Raw genomic sequence first — 16,775 nt, 5'->3', positions numbered from 1 at the left:
ACGATATGGACACTTCGAGTTTTGATCTTACCTTTTGGGCTAACCAACGTCCCTAACCGATCTGGGTTTTAACAGGGTTTCGAGCTTCTGTGATTTTGAACAGTTGCAATCTTCCTCACCATCCTGGTCCTGCAGGATATTTTCAACTGGTGGCTGCGTCCTGGCTTAGTCGATATTAATTTGTTCGTGGCCAGTAGTATATTGAGGGCGACCTCACATCCAATCATTACTTGGTGTTGTGAACTTGGAAGAAGCTGCAAATGGTTTTTAAAAACATTGGCTTCTACAGCTTGTTGCAGATCTACAGAAGGCATAACTTTTAACCTCCCCAAGTATTGGTTTCTTTTTTGTGTCAGCTCTATGGAAACAGAAATACCGCCAGGGGTAGTTGTCTCCTGATATATTATTACGGCATTGTCCCGACACGCTCACGATTACCATGTTAAAAGATATTCAGATCTTTGTTATGCAACAACTTGAGTCAATAGGCCCTAGATTTGGATATGTTGCTCACAAGTTTTTATATCATTGTGCCTATTCTCTATTTCCGGATAACACACCCACCATTGCAACACCACCAATGATGTCTGAGAAACCTACAAAGGAGCACGAGGTTATTAATGAGGACACTGATGTCGAGGTTTACAACGACCACAGACAAGAGGTGGTGGTCATCGAGGATGACAAGGATGAAGTGGTAGAGGTGATTATAGGAGGATAATGAAGCAGATGAAATGGATGTCGTGGTGGTGGGGAAGCAAATGGAGGGGATTGAAATAGCGGAGGCAAAAAATTACAACATTGGGCATCAAATAATCAATGAAGAAGAAAGTGATGTTGATTATGATGATGATCAAGGAGGAGGAGAAGGACACACTGAACTGTTTGCAGAACCAGCTTCGCCGCGCCATTGAATCAGAAAGCAAGGTTGCCCCAGTGATCATGTTCGCGGAGCGAGTGGAGACGATGTATCAGTGTGAATCAGTGGAAATTGACATGGATTATGTGGGGAATGAGACCGCGTTATACACCTTTGAATTGGACTGGGAGCGAATTAATTGGATGGTGGGATAGAAGTGATGATTTTACCACCTGATCCATCTTAGTATGAGATCCTTGATGGGAAATTTATATAACTAAGGGTTTGAGTGGACATGATCTGTTTCAATTACTTAGTGTTTTGTTATTTTGTTTCTGTTCCTTTTTTGTCAGGTTGCTACAAATGGGCGCGGGCGCTGCCTGCTCCACCCGGGACGTTTATACATGCATACATACCCATTGATGTTGGGATATTTGGTATACCAACCGACTTCAGCTGGGCTATGTTAATCAATCTCGCTTCGCTGGCAATGCATCAGGGCCTTCTAGGTGATTTGAATACAAAGTTCAACAAACAAGTGGTTCTTAATTTATTCATCTGTGCTGGCATTCCCTTCTAGAATATTCAAGAGGCTGTGCGGCCGGTGAGACTTCGGCAAAAGTTGGAAAGGTATCTGAAGGTCTGGACAGCTGGGTTTCTCTTTCCTACCAAAACAACTCAGGCCTCTGACAACTCTTCCAAATCCACTTCTTTGTTACCATTTTTCTATTCCATTTCAGCTAATCACTGTTCTATGTTGTTCCTTGCAAACACCACAGCACCAGGCACAAAATTATTTTCACTGATTGTTGACTGGCCATTCCCCTACAGAAGGATAACGCTCATGATTCTATGTACAGTTAGATAGTAGTATCATTTATTCAAATAGCAATAACTGCTGTAGTTCCGACAGTATTCCCATATACCACTATGCAAAGACCTCTCTTTTTAGGGAGATCATGTCAAACTCATTTAATATCACATCAGTCATGGTGTATCTTAATGAAATTTGTTAAAAATCTGAAGAGCTAACTAACCCTCTAACATTCTTCCATTTCCTATCGTCTAATAGAAAACAAGAGGCCAGAAAGAAAGATCAGAGAGCATTTTTGTGAAATTTCACCCAATGATTGCACTTAACATGAAAGAGCACATTTGTATAAGCTGTGTCACAGCAATATGCTTTTTTCCCTGATAGCTCTGTTTCAAGACCATTAAGAAGAGTAAGCATTGCTGATTGAAAGTTCATATCTTTCAATACATCAGTTGACAGAGCTTGCAGAAACAACACCCAACTTCTCAATACAAGAGTAATGATTTCAGCTTCATACTCATTATCAAGAAAGCTCAAGATAGCTTTGCTGAATTCTCTGAAATCCTCCAGCACTGATTGGGAAATTCGATAAAGATATGGAAGATGTATACCAACACTTAGTGCCATGGTCTCCAGACTCTCAAGAGATACAAAGTTAACCCCAACCAAAGAGCCGGATCTTGTTGTAAATGTTGCATGTAGCCAACCAGGAGGAATGTAAACTACTCTAGATGAATCAACACAAGCAACATATCCATCACTCAGTTTGCTTGAGATTTTGGTGAGACGGCCAAATTCACCGGAAAACTGTGCAAAAACTTTGAGATTTTCCTCTGTTGGTGGGTATAGAAGCCATATACGTTGTGAGTGTCCAATGGATTGAGATAAGCCATGTCGGTTTTGATCTGTTCAAAATCAGTCACAGAATAATAATGATGGGGAGTTTGTACAAACCAATGTGTATATCAACGAAGTTTCCCGCAGGCGCAAAATTGGCTAGCAACTCAAGATTGTTGTCATCCATGATTCGAAGTTGGTTTTTAAGTGCGTTGCATGGCTGAAGCTGGTGGAATTCCTTTGGAAGAGAAATGTTCATCAAGGAATATTTAGGTGAGAGATCAGATGAACTGAGAGGTATACCAGCCTGGTAAAAGACATTGCTGATATTCCAATTCTGCTCCTCATTTTGAATGAGTTCACCATCCCGATAAATGGAGTTCTTAGATAGTGTTTGTGTGGCGAGACGCACAGTGTTGAAAATCTCCAATGGTGAAAATTGTTTAATCCAGACATCAGATGGAGAGAGTAGAGATGGTTGCTTCCAGCATACATTTTCAGAGTCAGTAAGTGGAAGAAGATTGTCAAGTTGGCATTCTGGGAATTTTCCATCATTCTGAAGACTGGATATCATTTTGTGCACAGTAGATAATGAGATGTCATCATTGTCTGTTTAATTTTCAGTTTAAATGTTGAGAGGGAAATAGACTTGGAAAATATTTGCACTTACCAAGCAGATCAGGAATTGCAGAGGTGTTTTGTTTGTGCTGGCAAAATTTGATATGACGTTTCATATGTTTTGCATCTTTCAACTTCTGACAGAGCTGACAACGCTGTCTCTTGCCTCTGACACACTCATGATTTTGTGGAACTGTTTTGTTGCAATTCTCACAAGTGATAGCCAACGATTTTCCTAGGCATTGATTCTTCACATGGTTGGAATAGTCCTTTGACCGAATAGTTTTCTCACAGAGTGTGCACTGTTTCCTTGGCGGGGCCATTGATCCAAGCTGATTTGAAAAACGATAAGTGGTGGCAGATGGCGGCGGAGATGGAGGACGGCGACGGCGATGGAAATGGAGATGGAGATGGAGATGGAGATGGAGATGGAGGACGGCGACGGCGATGGAGATGGATGGTGATGGAGATGGCGATGGAGATGGAGATGGAGATGGAGGACGGCGACGGCGATGGAGATGGATGGTGATGGAGATGGAGATGGAGATGGAGATGGAGATGGAGATGGAGATGGCGATGGAGATGGAGATGGCGATGGCGATGGCGATGGAGATGGCGATGGAGATGGAGATGGAGATGGAGGACGGCGACGGCGATGGAGATGGATGGTGATGGAGATGGAGATGGAGATGGAGATGGAGATGGAGATGGCGATGGAGATGGAGATGGAGATGGAGATGGAGATGGAGATGGAGATGGAGATGGCGATGGCGATGGCGATGGCGATGGTTATGATTTGCGAGCTAACAATAACAGGAGCCCGGATAGCAACACCAGAAGCTGACGACACATTCCACTGCTCCAATAATGCATTCTAAGCAATATCGATCACAGAAGAGTTCTCCACGCTAATAGGATTCTATAGATTTAACATTGAAATTGTGTATCTTTTAACTTAACCTACGCGATGGTCTCCTTTTCCACTGCTCATCCGGTTCTAGCAAAAACTCTTGGAGCGAATGTTGAAGCCAATTGCGCTTTGCAAGCTAGGACAAAGCAAATTCCCTTCGACTCCCCCATATCTCATCCATTATACTCGATCAATTCCTTCATAGATACAGCATTAATACAACAATTGTTTCTCACTCATAAATCCTAATAAATCCTCCGGGGGCCTCCCGAAGACATGGGGACGTGCTAAGCTGGAGAAATTTCTATACACAGTGGGGAAGAAACAGGATCCAGATGGCAACTCTTGAGATATAGTGTGGCCTTTTAGAGGCCGCCGCTGCCGTGCCTGGAAGGCTTTGCAGAAGATAGAGAAGAGCTGACCTTCAGAATTGACAAGAACTTCAGTAGTGTTCCATAAGAGAGAAATGAAAAGCAAAAGAGAGTTGAGACAGAAAGACTTGCTAACAAAGAACAAAAGAGAGAGCTCAGACCCTCTATTGGCTCGGTTGCAGCAGCATGACACTAAACTACTTTAGTTATGAGTCATGTGCTCTGAGCAATCCTCGCCAGAGGGTCTGAGAAGTAACGGTTCATGCTCCTGTGGAGATTCTTGAGATTTTCATAGATTCTTCAAATTTTTCAACTTTGACTTTCAATTACACAACAGCCATATATCTTTGAGATTTGTAAACTACCTTAGGTTATAGCTAAAGAGAAGAAGAATATAAATATATAATTTTTATATTAAAAAAATGAATATTTCTTGTTGAAATCAAGCAAATAGCAAATCCTTCCCGTGTTCAAAAAAAAATGGATCAACTTTGAGGTGATACTTCATATCTAAGAAATGGGAATATGAAAATAAAAATTGATACCATCGCGAGAACATTGATTTCCCTAGGTCCTAAGGTGGTACAGAGATGCTGAATAGATGGAGTTGGTTTGCTTTCCTCATCCATACCTAAGGTATAGAGCAAATTGTTCCCGTGTTGCTAACAAACTGGAACCGTTTTTTCTCAGACGCTTCACAGGATTGTTGCACATCATGTGATATGACTATTTTTGGTTAGTTGATTACTTATTTGAGATTAGCTTCTTTGAAAAGTGACTAATCATCAAATCAGTGTCAAAACAGCAATTATCCTGTGAAGCGTCTGAGCTTGCTGAGATAAAGTCAAGCAGAGAGTCATGGCATAATATCACGTGACCTGCAGCCGGCACGAACAAGATGTAGAGACACAGATAATGCAGAGGAAGGGAAGACAAAAGAAAAAAGAAAGAGAGCAGGGGACAATCACTGTGACCACGTCTAGATTTAAATTGCTATAAGTCTATTCATTTGCTCATATATCCTTGATATACATCAGCTGCTGAAAGATATTTTGTTGAAAGCAAAGTAAACTATTGGGAACTGAAAATCTATCATACATTGTTATCAATATGCCGACCACATTCGGTGATATATGGCTCTGCCTCCAAAAGATATGGCTTTAAACACCATGGACCTGGAGATTTTAGAAGAAATTCATGCTGCTCAAATATTAGCAAAGATGTAAATAAACATTTTAAAGAATTCTCTTACATGTAATAAAGTATCACCAGATGCAGATTCTCTAATAAAATTTTTCAATTCTACTGATGCATTCTCTGGCTCTTGTAGTATAAGTGAAGTAGGATATTGTAAACCTGTATGTCTCTCTTTGAGCTTGACAGCAATAAGGCCAACTGATTTGATGTCCTGATATTTTTCTTTCACATCAAGTGCTCTCAGTAGGCTTTCTCCAATATTTGCTTTATCTGTTAGTAAAATTCAAAAATAGATTTTAGAGTATACATACCTATTTTAATACTTCCATCTTGAGCAAGAAGAATGTTGTTGGTGGTTATTGAGCCATGTGTAATTTGAAGAGTGTTGTGGATATATTTTAATCCATGAAGAACCTTAAATAATGTTACTAATATATTTAACAAATTCAATACGATTTACATACCTCTGTGCATACAGCAGCAATATCAGCCTCATTAAAACTAGCATATGGGCTTCCGTGAAGGTCAGCCAAAGAGGTGCGTGCAGGCTCATAGACAAGAAACATCTCTGTGTTATATATAAACCCTTCTTTCAGAGAGATTATATTTGTATGAGATACTTCTTTTAAATCATCAAACTGATGATTTAATCTAAAGAACTCAACCTTTTTAATAAACACAACTGGAAATAACTTGATATTTTCATAAGCAAGAATTCCTAATCCAGCTTGATTTCTCTCCCAAACACCCCAGTAGCGCTTCCAGGGATTTTCATAGGAAAAGAATGATTTTTTCTTTTTCAATTTGTGATTTGCATTAGTGTTGATAACCAGGGGAATTTTCGGAGGTTTGAGAGTATGTCGCTCTACATGCTGTTTTGTTGTTAAAGCATTTGAAGCCTGGGTTTTGATGAAATCTTTAGTGCCTGTTGACTTCTCCAAAACTTGTTTAATGTCAGCTGAGCTTGGAACAATAGTAAGTCTGTTTGTAGTATTTGTTGCCATCGATACTAGTATTGATGCACAGATATCAGAATATATAAGAATATAACAGAAATTTATCTATAACAGTATAAAATATATTAGAAGAATGTTCTCAGAAATAACTTTTAAATATATACCAGGCAGTAAATGAGTTTGTACAAATAAATCAGCTTGCAGAATAAACAATCAGTTTGTAGAATAAATAATCAGCTTGCAGAATAAATAATCAGTTTGTAAAATAAATAATCAGCTTGCAGGAAATAATAACCTTGCAGAATATATTAATTTATCAAAGAATTTTAACAACAATCAGAAATTAGCTTGCAGCTAGTTATCTTATAAGATAATACATTTCAATGTGAAAGTCAGATAAGCACTGTGTTTTTGTTTAATTAATCTTATGTTTCAAAGAATGTTTGCTTCTACTGCTCAAACCTTGAAAGGGCCAGTTGAAAGACAGGTGCCTTTCAAACGAACCTCTCTTCCTACCATTTCTGAAGAGATATCACCGCTTGATCACCAAATTCTTCTTCATGGTGGCACTTCCTCTCATCTTGAACGCCTTCCATCTCGTGCCAAGAAAGCAAAAAATCGATCTTCCTCATGCTATGTTGATGATCAGATTCTTGATCTCACATTTGAAAATTCTTATCTTCGTGCAGAGCTATCATTGCTTGAGGAATACAAACATGCCTTAATGAATCTTAAAAGTATTATGATATACGTTTCTGGAATGATGGAGGAAACTCTATCTGAAACTACTCAACAGCTCAATGAGGCAGATAAGAATTATTTAAAACTTCATGGAATTACAGAGAAAAAGAGAGAGAGCGGTCTTGACTTTTAACAATCTGAATTATGTAATTTATTTTTAGTTATAACTAGATAACTGCCAATATAAACTAGTTAATTCACAAGCAAATGAGCAATCTCAAAATACCTTCAAATTTCAACTTTTACTGTTTTGCATTTTTATATAAAAATAGCTGCATTGAGGTTAAAGTATGTAAATTTTTTAAAACAAATCGATATTTTTGAAGATTCCTTGAGATTGTCTGTTCACTTTTATTAGTTATCTATTTATTTGTGTATTAGTGTAGTAGATAGCTGAAACAGAAAGGTTGTGAGGGGTGATAACAGTGTGAAGAGTGAATAGCAGAAGATAGTTGTGACGTGGAATAGTGGTAGTAAATAGTAATAGTAGATAGTAGTAGCTAATCGCTAGAGAAGGAAAGAAAGAGAAAAGAAAGATGTGTAGAGTACATACGGACATATATATATACATATAGAAATAGTGGTAGCGAGAACATAGCAATAAAAGGTAACAATAAGCAAAGATAATATATCATATATGTAAGGAAATAATAAGTGAGTGCATTACAAAGGTGTAAAACATCTATAATAGAAACATTAGAGAACAACATGAATAAAGTAGAGTATAAACAATTGAAGAGTATTTCATATTACCGATAATTGTATTGATATTAGTGTTATATATATCATTGCTGGATAATCATATCATCTATAGATATTCATACCATCAATAGATATAGATAGAGATGCAGGAATATGAAGCTAAACTGTAAGAAGCTAGCAGGCCATTGTGAGGGGTGATGACAGAGTGAATAGTAGAAGATAGAGTATAACGCGTAGTAGTGGAAGAATATAGTAGTAATATAGCAGTAGTAGTAGTTGTAGCTAATCGCTAAGAAAGAAAAGAAAGAGAAAAGAAGATATGCGGGATACATGCAAACATATATATGTATATATATATAGAAATAGCGGTAGCGAGAACATAATAAAAAGGTAAGAATAAACGAAGATATATAAGGAAATTATAGACGAGTGCATTACAACCATATTGCTGCCCACAAAATACACAAAAACCCACTTTTCAATTAACTATAGAAGATGTTGGCATCCCTATTGCTCGCTAGAATACCACGTGTTCACACCTATTTAAGCAGTGCTGCGCCCGCTAGATACATAAACCAACCTTCCACATCTATCAGAAGATTCATTTTATGCTTGAAAGTAAAGGCACAATTGAAGCCCAACAAAAGAATCAATAGATCTCAGAATCAAGATGATCAAACCACAGTCCATGCTCTATTGAACAAAATATAGGGAAAAGGCAAATCAAAGAAAGATATGCTTCAAACAAAATTCACCGTCTGACTACTGCAGATGTGGGGGGAAATATCAATTATATGGCCATGCACATTGTGTCCGGCGTGCCTGCATGAAAGGAGTAAGGGAAGATCTGCAGTTATTAATTTTACTAATACTAGAGGCAGTTCTAGAATTCTCCGTGGACTCTCAATTCTCAGTGTTTGAAGGAAATATATTCGAATGTAAGAATCAGAGATATAAGAATGAAGAGCTATTCTCACAATACAAATATCTTAGTGTAAATAAGAGTGTAAAAATGACTGATATATTTAATACCAGTATAATTCACCTTTCAAAACGCTCTGATATTCGATACTATTTCATTAAAATGTAAGTAATTTGCAGCACATCAACATCAAATATGAATGACACCACAGATACAGATTGGTAAATTCTTCACATATACATACATTTATCTCAAGAAAGAATCTCAATTGAGGACTGATCATCCTCCTCCATGATCTCAGTTGCAGCATCCTCATCATCGTCTTCATCGTTGTCGTTGTCATCATCACCATCACCATCACAGACCACTGTGGATGCATTCTTCTGCAATACAGCGAGGCGTTTCCGCAGCTCCTCGTTTGTGAAGTAAAGGTTACGGAATGTTGGCAAGTTATGGTTGGAGTTTATGGGGGCCACTTCCATTTCCTCAATAAATTTCCATAAGGTTGTATTTTCAGCATACAAACTTGTGCACCTCCGCTGAGCTGTGCTGGTCTTTTGCTTCTCAACCTCCAAGTCAGAGTGCATTGCGCTTTTTATTCTTTGTTCTTTCTCAAGAGCAATTTTCAGTGACTGCCGTCCACATTCCAAATCAGCAATTGACTGCTTCAAGTCCTTGCACAACTGGCTGTAATTAGCCACGGCCATCTTATCCTGGTTGGCCTGGCGGTGGAACGCATCGAGATGTTGTTGTAAAGCGCGCTCATGGTCGATTAACCCTTTCAAAGTCATACATACTGAACAGTCACTGTAGGTACTGCGAGGTGGCGGCAGCATATCTCCTCTAACAGGATAGATAGCCGGTTGGATTTGAGAAGGAAAGGAACTCGGGAAAACTGGGTTTTGTGATTGAGATTGAAAAGCCATTGTAAACAGCAACAAGGATTCTGCGAGAGGTTATATTAAAAACTCAAAAAGCACAAGAAGATGAGAGTTATTGCTGAATTGAACTGCTGAGAGGATTGAAAAAATTCTATAAAGAGGCGAGTAGCAATATATATGCCAGCAGTATCAGGGAAAAATTAACATCATCATTTTAGCTGATCCTTCCCTAAATTTCTCTTTCCCCTCTTCTCCCAGGGCATTATTGATTTTGAGCAATAGGAAGAGTTTCCGCATCATGAATTCTAAAGAAAAAGACAGGGTATTTAGTGGGTAAGTTGGTTTAAAATTTCAGAATTACCAACTTGAATGGACATAAAAGAAGTTCAAGGCACTACAACCGCTGCCAGAAAGCCTCACAAAACTAGCCTGCACCAGATCTTCCTAACTTCGAAATAATTTGAAATTCTCAATTTTTTACTGTCCGTCAAATGGAAAACCAAAACCTTTCTCACAATGAGGGCTATCTCTATCAACATTATTTAGGCTGGCAGGGAACATATATTCCGCAAGAAATTCAAGAAAGTATTCCGCTGGCACTGGAAGATGATCCCCAGACTGAGAATCTGGAACTCGAGGCAGCCGATCAAATCGCGGCCCAAACCCCATCGACTGAAAACGCTAATGTCACAACTGTGGAATCATACCCATGTATGGTTGAGGAGTATGAGCAACTGAATCGCCAGTAGGAACACTTCACCCCAAATACATGTTTAAAACTAAGCTAATAGAACTCTAGAATTGAGGAGCTGAACACAAAAGTTACAATTCTGACTGCGAAAATGGAAGAACTATCCAAGAGCATATCTAAAATTCAAGAGTCAATGGAAAAGCTGCAACCTTGGGCAGAACAAATCACCAATGCAGTCACTGAGTTGGTGAACTGTGAGCCGAACCTGGCAGCAGCTGGGATTATCTCAGAAGCATTCTGAGTCGAACTGGACAAGGATCTGATTGGAGCGGCAAAGTGTCTTTAGCGAAATAGATCTGACAGGAAAACCCCAATACATTCCAGGTCTCCACACAGGTTGTTGGTGATTAGATGTGATGAGCAAGACCAACTGCAGATAAATGTGATCATGTGATTAGTATGCATGTCCTACCATCAATGAAGTGGCTCGCGCTTCTCCCATGTACAAGGGTGTGTAATATCCACCAATAAAAGAAGTTCTTTATCGAGAAGAGGGAAAAGTGGAATGGGAAAAGGAACAGCTGGCACTCATCTGTATCATAAACAGCTTGCACTCCCTTTGATGGTAGGTCTAGCATTTGCCACCAATAACGGAAGTTATTCCTTGACAAGGAAAATGGCACATTGTGAACACCAAGACTATAACTGCATGGAAATGGCAGATCCATGCTGACCAACACATATAAGTAAGAGTCAAGATTCATTCAATTAATAATTTGATCAAGTTAAAAACTTTCAAGTTTTCATCAACACTCAAACACACTGTATCATTGAATCAATTGAAACATCAACTTTTACTTTCCATACCAATTACAATTTCTCTTTCCATATAACCATGAGTGGTAAGAATACATCATATTTTTTCAATGTTTTTATTTTTCAAGGTTCATTGTGCTAAAAACAGCAAAGAATTTCAAGATCTCTCCAAAAAACTCTCTGATATCCGCAAATGTTATATTGAAATTGAAAATTCAAGAGGACTCTTGGAGGAAGAGTACCATCAACGAATGAAAACACTAATACATGCTCAGAGAAGCTGCCACAGTCAGATGGCAGAAATTGAAGTGCGGCTTAGAAGTCTAGAACGGAGAAATAAACTTCTGCAGCAGGATAATGATTTTCTAACAAGTTCATATAAGCGCCTTGTTCATGCTGAATCAAAAAGCAAGAGAGAATACTTCACATAATTTTGGTCATTAAATGAAATGTATCTAGTCAGAATACTACATTAATACTTTAATGTATATTAATTAAAATGTAGCAGTTATGTTGGCATCTCGCTCGCTATAAAGCCACGTGACCCACGCCTATTCAAGCAATGCTGCGCCCGCTAAGTTAATAAGTTACAATGCATCAACCTTCCACCCATTATAATCTTACTACTTGGCTCATTTACGGCTTAGATTGTATATAATTAGCTAATATGAGCTCTCACCTTTCCCTGGAAACTCTTAGATAAACAACATCTAAGAAGCTTGGGAATGTGCTGAACCTTTAGAAATGATCTCTCAAAGAATGCTGAACATTAGAGTATAAAAACAAGATATTGAATTTATTATAACCATTTTCTTAACTATATACTAATATTTTTATATAATTAGCTAGAATATCTATTAACTAGAGATCAATTCAATATAATATTTAGTGATTTTTGAGACTAGTATTCAAATAATTACTTAATTCTGATAAAAGGTCAAACATCTGAAAAATCTTTTACTGAGCTTTTACACTCGTGAGTTTACTGTTAATTCTATAGTATCTATTTTATTATATAAAAAAAAGCAATTGTGGTCATCTACTATAGATGAGGCAATTATAAAATTTCTGCATTCATAAAATTTACAAAAGTTAGTGCTTTTAAATAGATTTAGTAGATCTGACAATTGACAAATCACAAAATACAACAGTGCACTACAAAGAGTGGTGCATTATGAATTTATAATGATTTCCATCCATTTGTTAAAATTACCTAGTCTCTTTCAATCACTGATTCTCTTTGTAGATAGCCAGCAGTCATTCCAGGCACCTTTTGATATCCATCTGCCTGTGTGCGAACTAAAACTTCTTTCTCCTCCTGAATCAGAGAACAGCATGGGCAGCAGCATGCTCCACACCAATCACCAATGCACCATCCATCAATGTTGAACTTATTCCGTATCTTTGTGCGCTCTAGCGCCTGAATAACACCCTGACAGCTGCAAAGAGAAAGGCAGAACCAATGGCAACACTAAGATATTAGCATGAAATAACTTTAAAAGTCATAGAAACACTTACATTTTCATTCCAGTATGTAAATTCAGATGGATTATTCCCTTTTATTCGACTTCGAGTTTTTCCAAAGAGAAAGCATGGACAACAGAAGCCCAGTATACCTAGATATAATTAATAAAAAGTAACTTAAAAAATAGAAGATATTTTTCCTTACATATATTAAATGGCCGACAATCAAATAGAGCACTTGCCCATTTAGACTCAGTGAAAAGCTGAGAGACATCTGACATGATGATGAATTGATAAGTAATGAAAATGTTGTTATTGAATGCAATGTGGTTTTATCCGATTATGAGTAGAGTTTAATACTTGTTATAAATATTAAGAATATTTGAAAATCTACAAGCTTAAATAGATCTGCAAGCCAAAAACAACCTGCAAGCTTAGAATATGAGAAGGAAAAGGTTTGTGAGCCAAAAATATCTGCAAGCCAAAAACAACTGCAAGCTTAGAATATGAGGAAGGAAAAGGTCTGCGAGCCAAAAATATCTGCAAGCCAAAAATATCTGCAAGCCAAAAACCTGCAAGCCAAAAACAACCTGCAAGCCAAAAACAACTGCAAGCTTAGGATATGAGGAAGGAAAGGTCTACAAGCCAATCTACGTCCAATCAGTGGCCCCCACACTAGTGCTTTAAGCAGGGACCTGTACCCAGGTATGACAGGTGCTTTTCCTAGTGACTAATAATACAGTGCTCTACAAACAATGGAGGATATTTCATTGAGTGATTACTATGTCAGCAGCTGACTTTGTATTCTCAGAATGAATCCTTTTTTATAATGGAATGTGAAAGTGTATGCATAATAGACTGTATATAGTTTCAAACTTGTGAGGAGTTTAAGCTCAAATATCAATCACTAGCTAAAAAGATAAATAAAAGTGCATAGATATATTGTAATAACACAAGAATGAAGTATCAGATCAACATGACCTCTTCACAGCCCATGGTTGAAATTCCAATTCAAACAAATCTGTATCTATACAAGCATTTCTAAATATAAAGTTACTGATTCTCTTTCTTATATGATGCTGTGTGGCCACTACTCCATCATTAGCATACTTTATACAGAATTAGAAGAATTTTGAACTCACTCATGATAAGTAGTCTACCCTTTCTTGCCTTCATCTCATTCTGTAAATGATCATCCCAGTTCGGCTCCCCCCCAGATATTAGAATTCTATCATGCTGGCCATATGGTACAGGATCTCTTGAGCTGGGATTCTCGTTTGAATTATATACTAGAAGTTTTAAATGCTGTAACAAATTAGTCTTCTGTGGAATGAAGATGAGGTGTATGTGCATACTCACATAATTTTCATCTTCTGCAACAAGTTGCTGCAGCCAGTGACGGACCAAATCTAGATCATCTGCAAAAAATTGAGTCATGAATAAATAGAATTGATCATTAGGTAGCGCACCAGCCTTGTTCATCTGCCACACAAGACAGATGCTTCGAGTTTTCACTTTACATTTCTTTATCCCTTTAAGCGTCTCTTTGATATATGGGATCTGAGCTGCGATACCAATGTCTGTTGCAAACATGATGAGATGGCCGTAGTCTCCCACCTTAGAAAGACTATAGGTATTGGTTCGTGCAGGCCCATACGGTCCATCGATCCATGCCTTGTATTCAGTGTATGGCTGGATTTGTTTCAAAAGCTTTTGAGTGAACCCTGATCTTGCTTTTATCAGTAGGGATATGGATGAAGCATAGCCAGCCTCGTCTTCTTCCCACCAAGCTACAGTAAATGGATGCGCTTGGTAGGCGTACAAGAAGCCGACCCTCGGTAAAGTAAGATTGATCCATTCTCCTGCCTTGACCTTCCAACGCCTTGGAAGAGATATATCCACCCGATAAGTGTCGGCACTACTGCCCAGGGCGTCAAGAGGAGTCTCCAAGACTAAGGTTAATCTTCCTAGATCATTTCCAAAGGTGAAATTTCTGAATACAGACCGTATGAGATGCAGAATTGAAATGGAGAGAAAGAGGCCGGCAGAAGTAAGAACACATAATCTTGGTACCATGTCCAGAGTTTCCACATGACGCCAGAGTGAGTAGACTAAAAAGATAGCCGATGCCACATGTAATATCCAAAAAAGCTCATACTGATATCTTCGAACAAGTGGCAGAGTGACAAGAATGAAGAGAACAACGATACTCTAAATCAATTAGCGGGGTATTAGTTTATTATTAGGTGCTGGCTTACCAGCAGACCGTGGAGCTGTAGACCTTCGGTCAGGGAGGCTCCGGAGGCATGAATAGTTATCACAGCATGAACAAGGCTTTGAATCAGCATCATGATGCTGATAGTATGATGCATGCTCGCATAAGATCTCAATGAAATGCCAAATAGCTGTGATCCGAATCCACAAGAGATTGAATAGAGAGCAGGAACAAGATTTGACATTGCCAGCCGAGCAGCGCGGGAGCCAGCTTGGGGCACAGTATGCACTCCCAGGAAATTGCACACTGCCGTGCCACCGAAGTACAGAACCTGAACAGGAAGGTAATACCTAGGTAGGGTATATACTTGAGGGATAAGATGATAAAGTCGAGAAGAAAATATTGCAATAAGAGAAGAGAAACAATAGCTATACACAAGTGAGGCAATGTTAATAATAATGTAATTAATTACAGGAATCACAGAAAGCCCTGCAATAATTATAGAGTAAATCATTACAATATTCATAATGAGTTGTAGTTGAAGAGGTATTCAAAATATCAAAGTGTTCTATAAAAGTTGAGGTATTGTGTTCGGGAACAACATTGATTGTACTTATACCAGTATTAGTATAGCCTGCAAGCTGAAAACGATAGTTACAAAGGTTCTTGTACGAGAAAAAGGTAATCTGCAAGCAGAATACCACAGAGTGAAAAAAAGAAAAAGAAACAAAACAGCTTGCAAATCTTTTTTGAGCCTCAACATTACACAAGTTTTGGAGCCTCGGGAACCACCAAAGTCCGTCTCAAATCATCTCTCTTTTTCAGATACTCTCCAATAAGCTTCTCGAGTTTCCTTTTTTGCCGAGGAGATTTAACAAAGTCCATCATCCCTTTCCGCTCTACGAACTCTTGGCTTTCCTAATATATCTGTTAGAACGGCAGCGCGGGATTTAAGTGTGATAACCATACTAGATGTGGTGGCTCAGCCTCCGAGTTGAACTCAAAACATCCACGTTCGGGATGCTTGATGAGAAGATACACCTGTGCCCCAGAACACCGCACCAACTCAAAACACTTGTTTTGCACAGTGTCTTTTCGTTTCTTGAACATTTCACGGTCCTTTCGAAAAGGGTCTGGGCCACCCATGATTGTGTAGGCTAGCAAAAGTGTTGGTGAAGGCCAAAGTTATTTGTCTGTAAAAGCAGGATGAAGAAGCAGCCTTGATTGAAAAGTGTAAGCAGAATGTGGAAGATGTGAATGCATGAGCGGAATTTCTCTGAGATGGGAGCATAGAGATATTTATAGATGAGAGTAAAGACAGGGGCATCAGGTCAAATAATTACCTACCTATGGAGTTACATCATATCCATCTCAAATGCGGCAATTGTCGGTGATTTTAGTAATGGAAAGGCACATCAGACAAAGGGCATTTCCGGTCTGCTGGTTGGCGTGGGTGCGCCCACAATGTAACATTTCACATTTACATAACTACCTTTTATGCAACTCAAATGATACTTACAATTTTCCATGAATATCTGATCAAAAGATAAGAGAACATTGATATTGTGTCCAATATATTCATTTTTTTTTCATAGGTACCAGTTATATGGAATACTCATACAAAAGATACAAGTTGTGGTAAGGCGCACACTGTGAAGATCGTGAAGACACATTAAGAGGAGAATTATTGGAGCATTAAACTACACAGTGTATTAGTGACATTGTTGATGCTGGGACCCCCGCCTGTTGAAAGAACATGTTGAAATTTAGTTAGGCACCTG

General features: G+C 38.4%; 5 protein-coding genes across 5 annotated transcripts; 2 read left to right on the top strand and 3 right to left on the bottom strand.

The window, feature by feature from the left end:
* Positions 1 to 7,001: 7,001 nt before the first annotated feature.
* HCBG_07280 (uncharacterized protein) lies at positions 7,002 to 7,436 on the top strand (the record flags this gene model as incomplete). Its single annotated transcript, XM_045434329.1, has 1 exon — positions 7,002 to 7,436. The coding sequence occupies one exon, from the start codon at positions 7,002 to 7,004 to the stop codon at positions 7,434 to 7,436; it is 435 nt and encodes a 144-aa protein (XP_045285120.1).
* Positions 7,437 to 9,178: 1,742 nt separating this feature from the next.
* On the bottom strand, positions 9,179 to 9,763 carry HCBG_07279 (uncharacterized protein; the record flags this gene model as incomplete). The annotated part of the gene is made up of 1 exon (XM_045434328.1): positions 9,179 to 9,763. One exon carries the CDS (start codon positions 9,761 to 9,763, stop codon positions 9,179 to 9,181), a length of 585 nt encoding a protein of 194 aa, XP_045285119.1.
* Positions 9,764 to 10,299: 536 nt separating this feature from the next.
* Positions 10,300 to 10,800, top strand: HCBG_07278 (uncharacterized protein; the record flags this gene model as incomplete). Its single annotated transcript, XM_045434327.1, has 2 exons — positions 10,300 to 10,553; positions 10,608 to 10,800. The coding sequence occupies 2 exons, from the start codon at positions 10,300 to 10,302 to the stop codon at positions 10,798 to 10,800; spliced, it is 447 nt and encodes a 148-aa protein (XP_045285118.1).
* A 2,950-nt stretch (positions 10,801 to 13,750) lies between these two features.
* HCBG_07277 (FAD-binding domain-containing protein) lies at positions 13,751 to 15,151 on the bottom strand (the record flags this gene model as incomplete). The annotated part of the gene is made up of 4 exons (XM_045434326.1): positions 13,751 to 13,806; positions 13,922 to 14,084; positions 14,139 to 14,990; positions 15,038 to 15,151. The coding sequence occupies 4 exons, from the start codon at positions 15,149 to 15,151 to the stop codon at positions 13,751 to 13,753; spliced, it is 1,185 nt and encodes a 394-aa protein (XP_045285117.1).
* Positions 15,152 to 15,579: 428 nt separating this feature from the next.
* HCBG_07276 (uncharacterized protein) lies at positions 15,580 to 16,376 on the bottom strand (the record flags this gene model as incomplete). The annotated part of the gene is made up of 3 exons (XM_045434325.1): positions 15,580 to 15,912; positions 15,964 to 16,213; positions 16,342 to 16,376. The coding sequence occupies 2 exons, from the start codon at positions 16,138 to 16,140 to the stop codon at positions 15,757 to 15,759; spliced, it is 333 nt and encodes a 110-aa protein (XP_045285116.1).
* Positions 16,377 to 16,775: the final 399 nt, after the last annotated feature.

The sequence above is a fragment of the Histoplasma capsulatum genome (genome assembly GCF_000150115.1).
Source record: "Histoplasma capsulatum G186AR genomic scaffold supercont2.11, whole genome shotgun sequence".
NCBI classification, from domain to species: domain Eukaryota; kingdom Fungi; phylum Ascomycota; class Eurotiomycetes; order Onygenales; family Ajellomycetaceae; genus Histoplasma; species Histoplasma capsulatum.
This window is presented reverse-complemented; position numbering and strand designations above follow the sequence as displayed.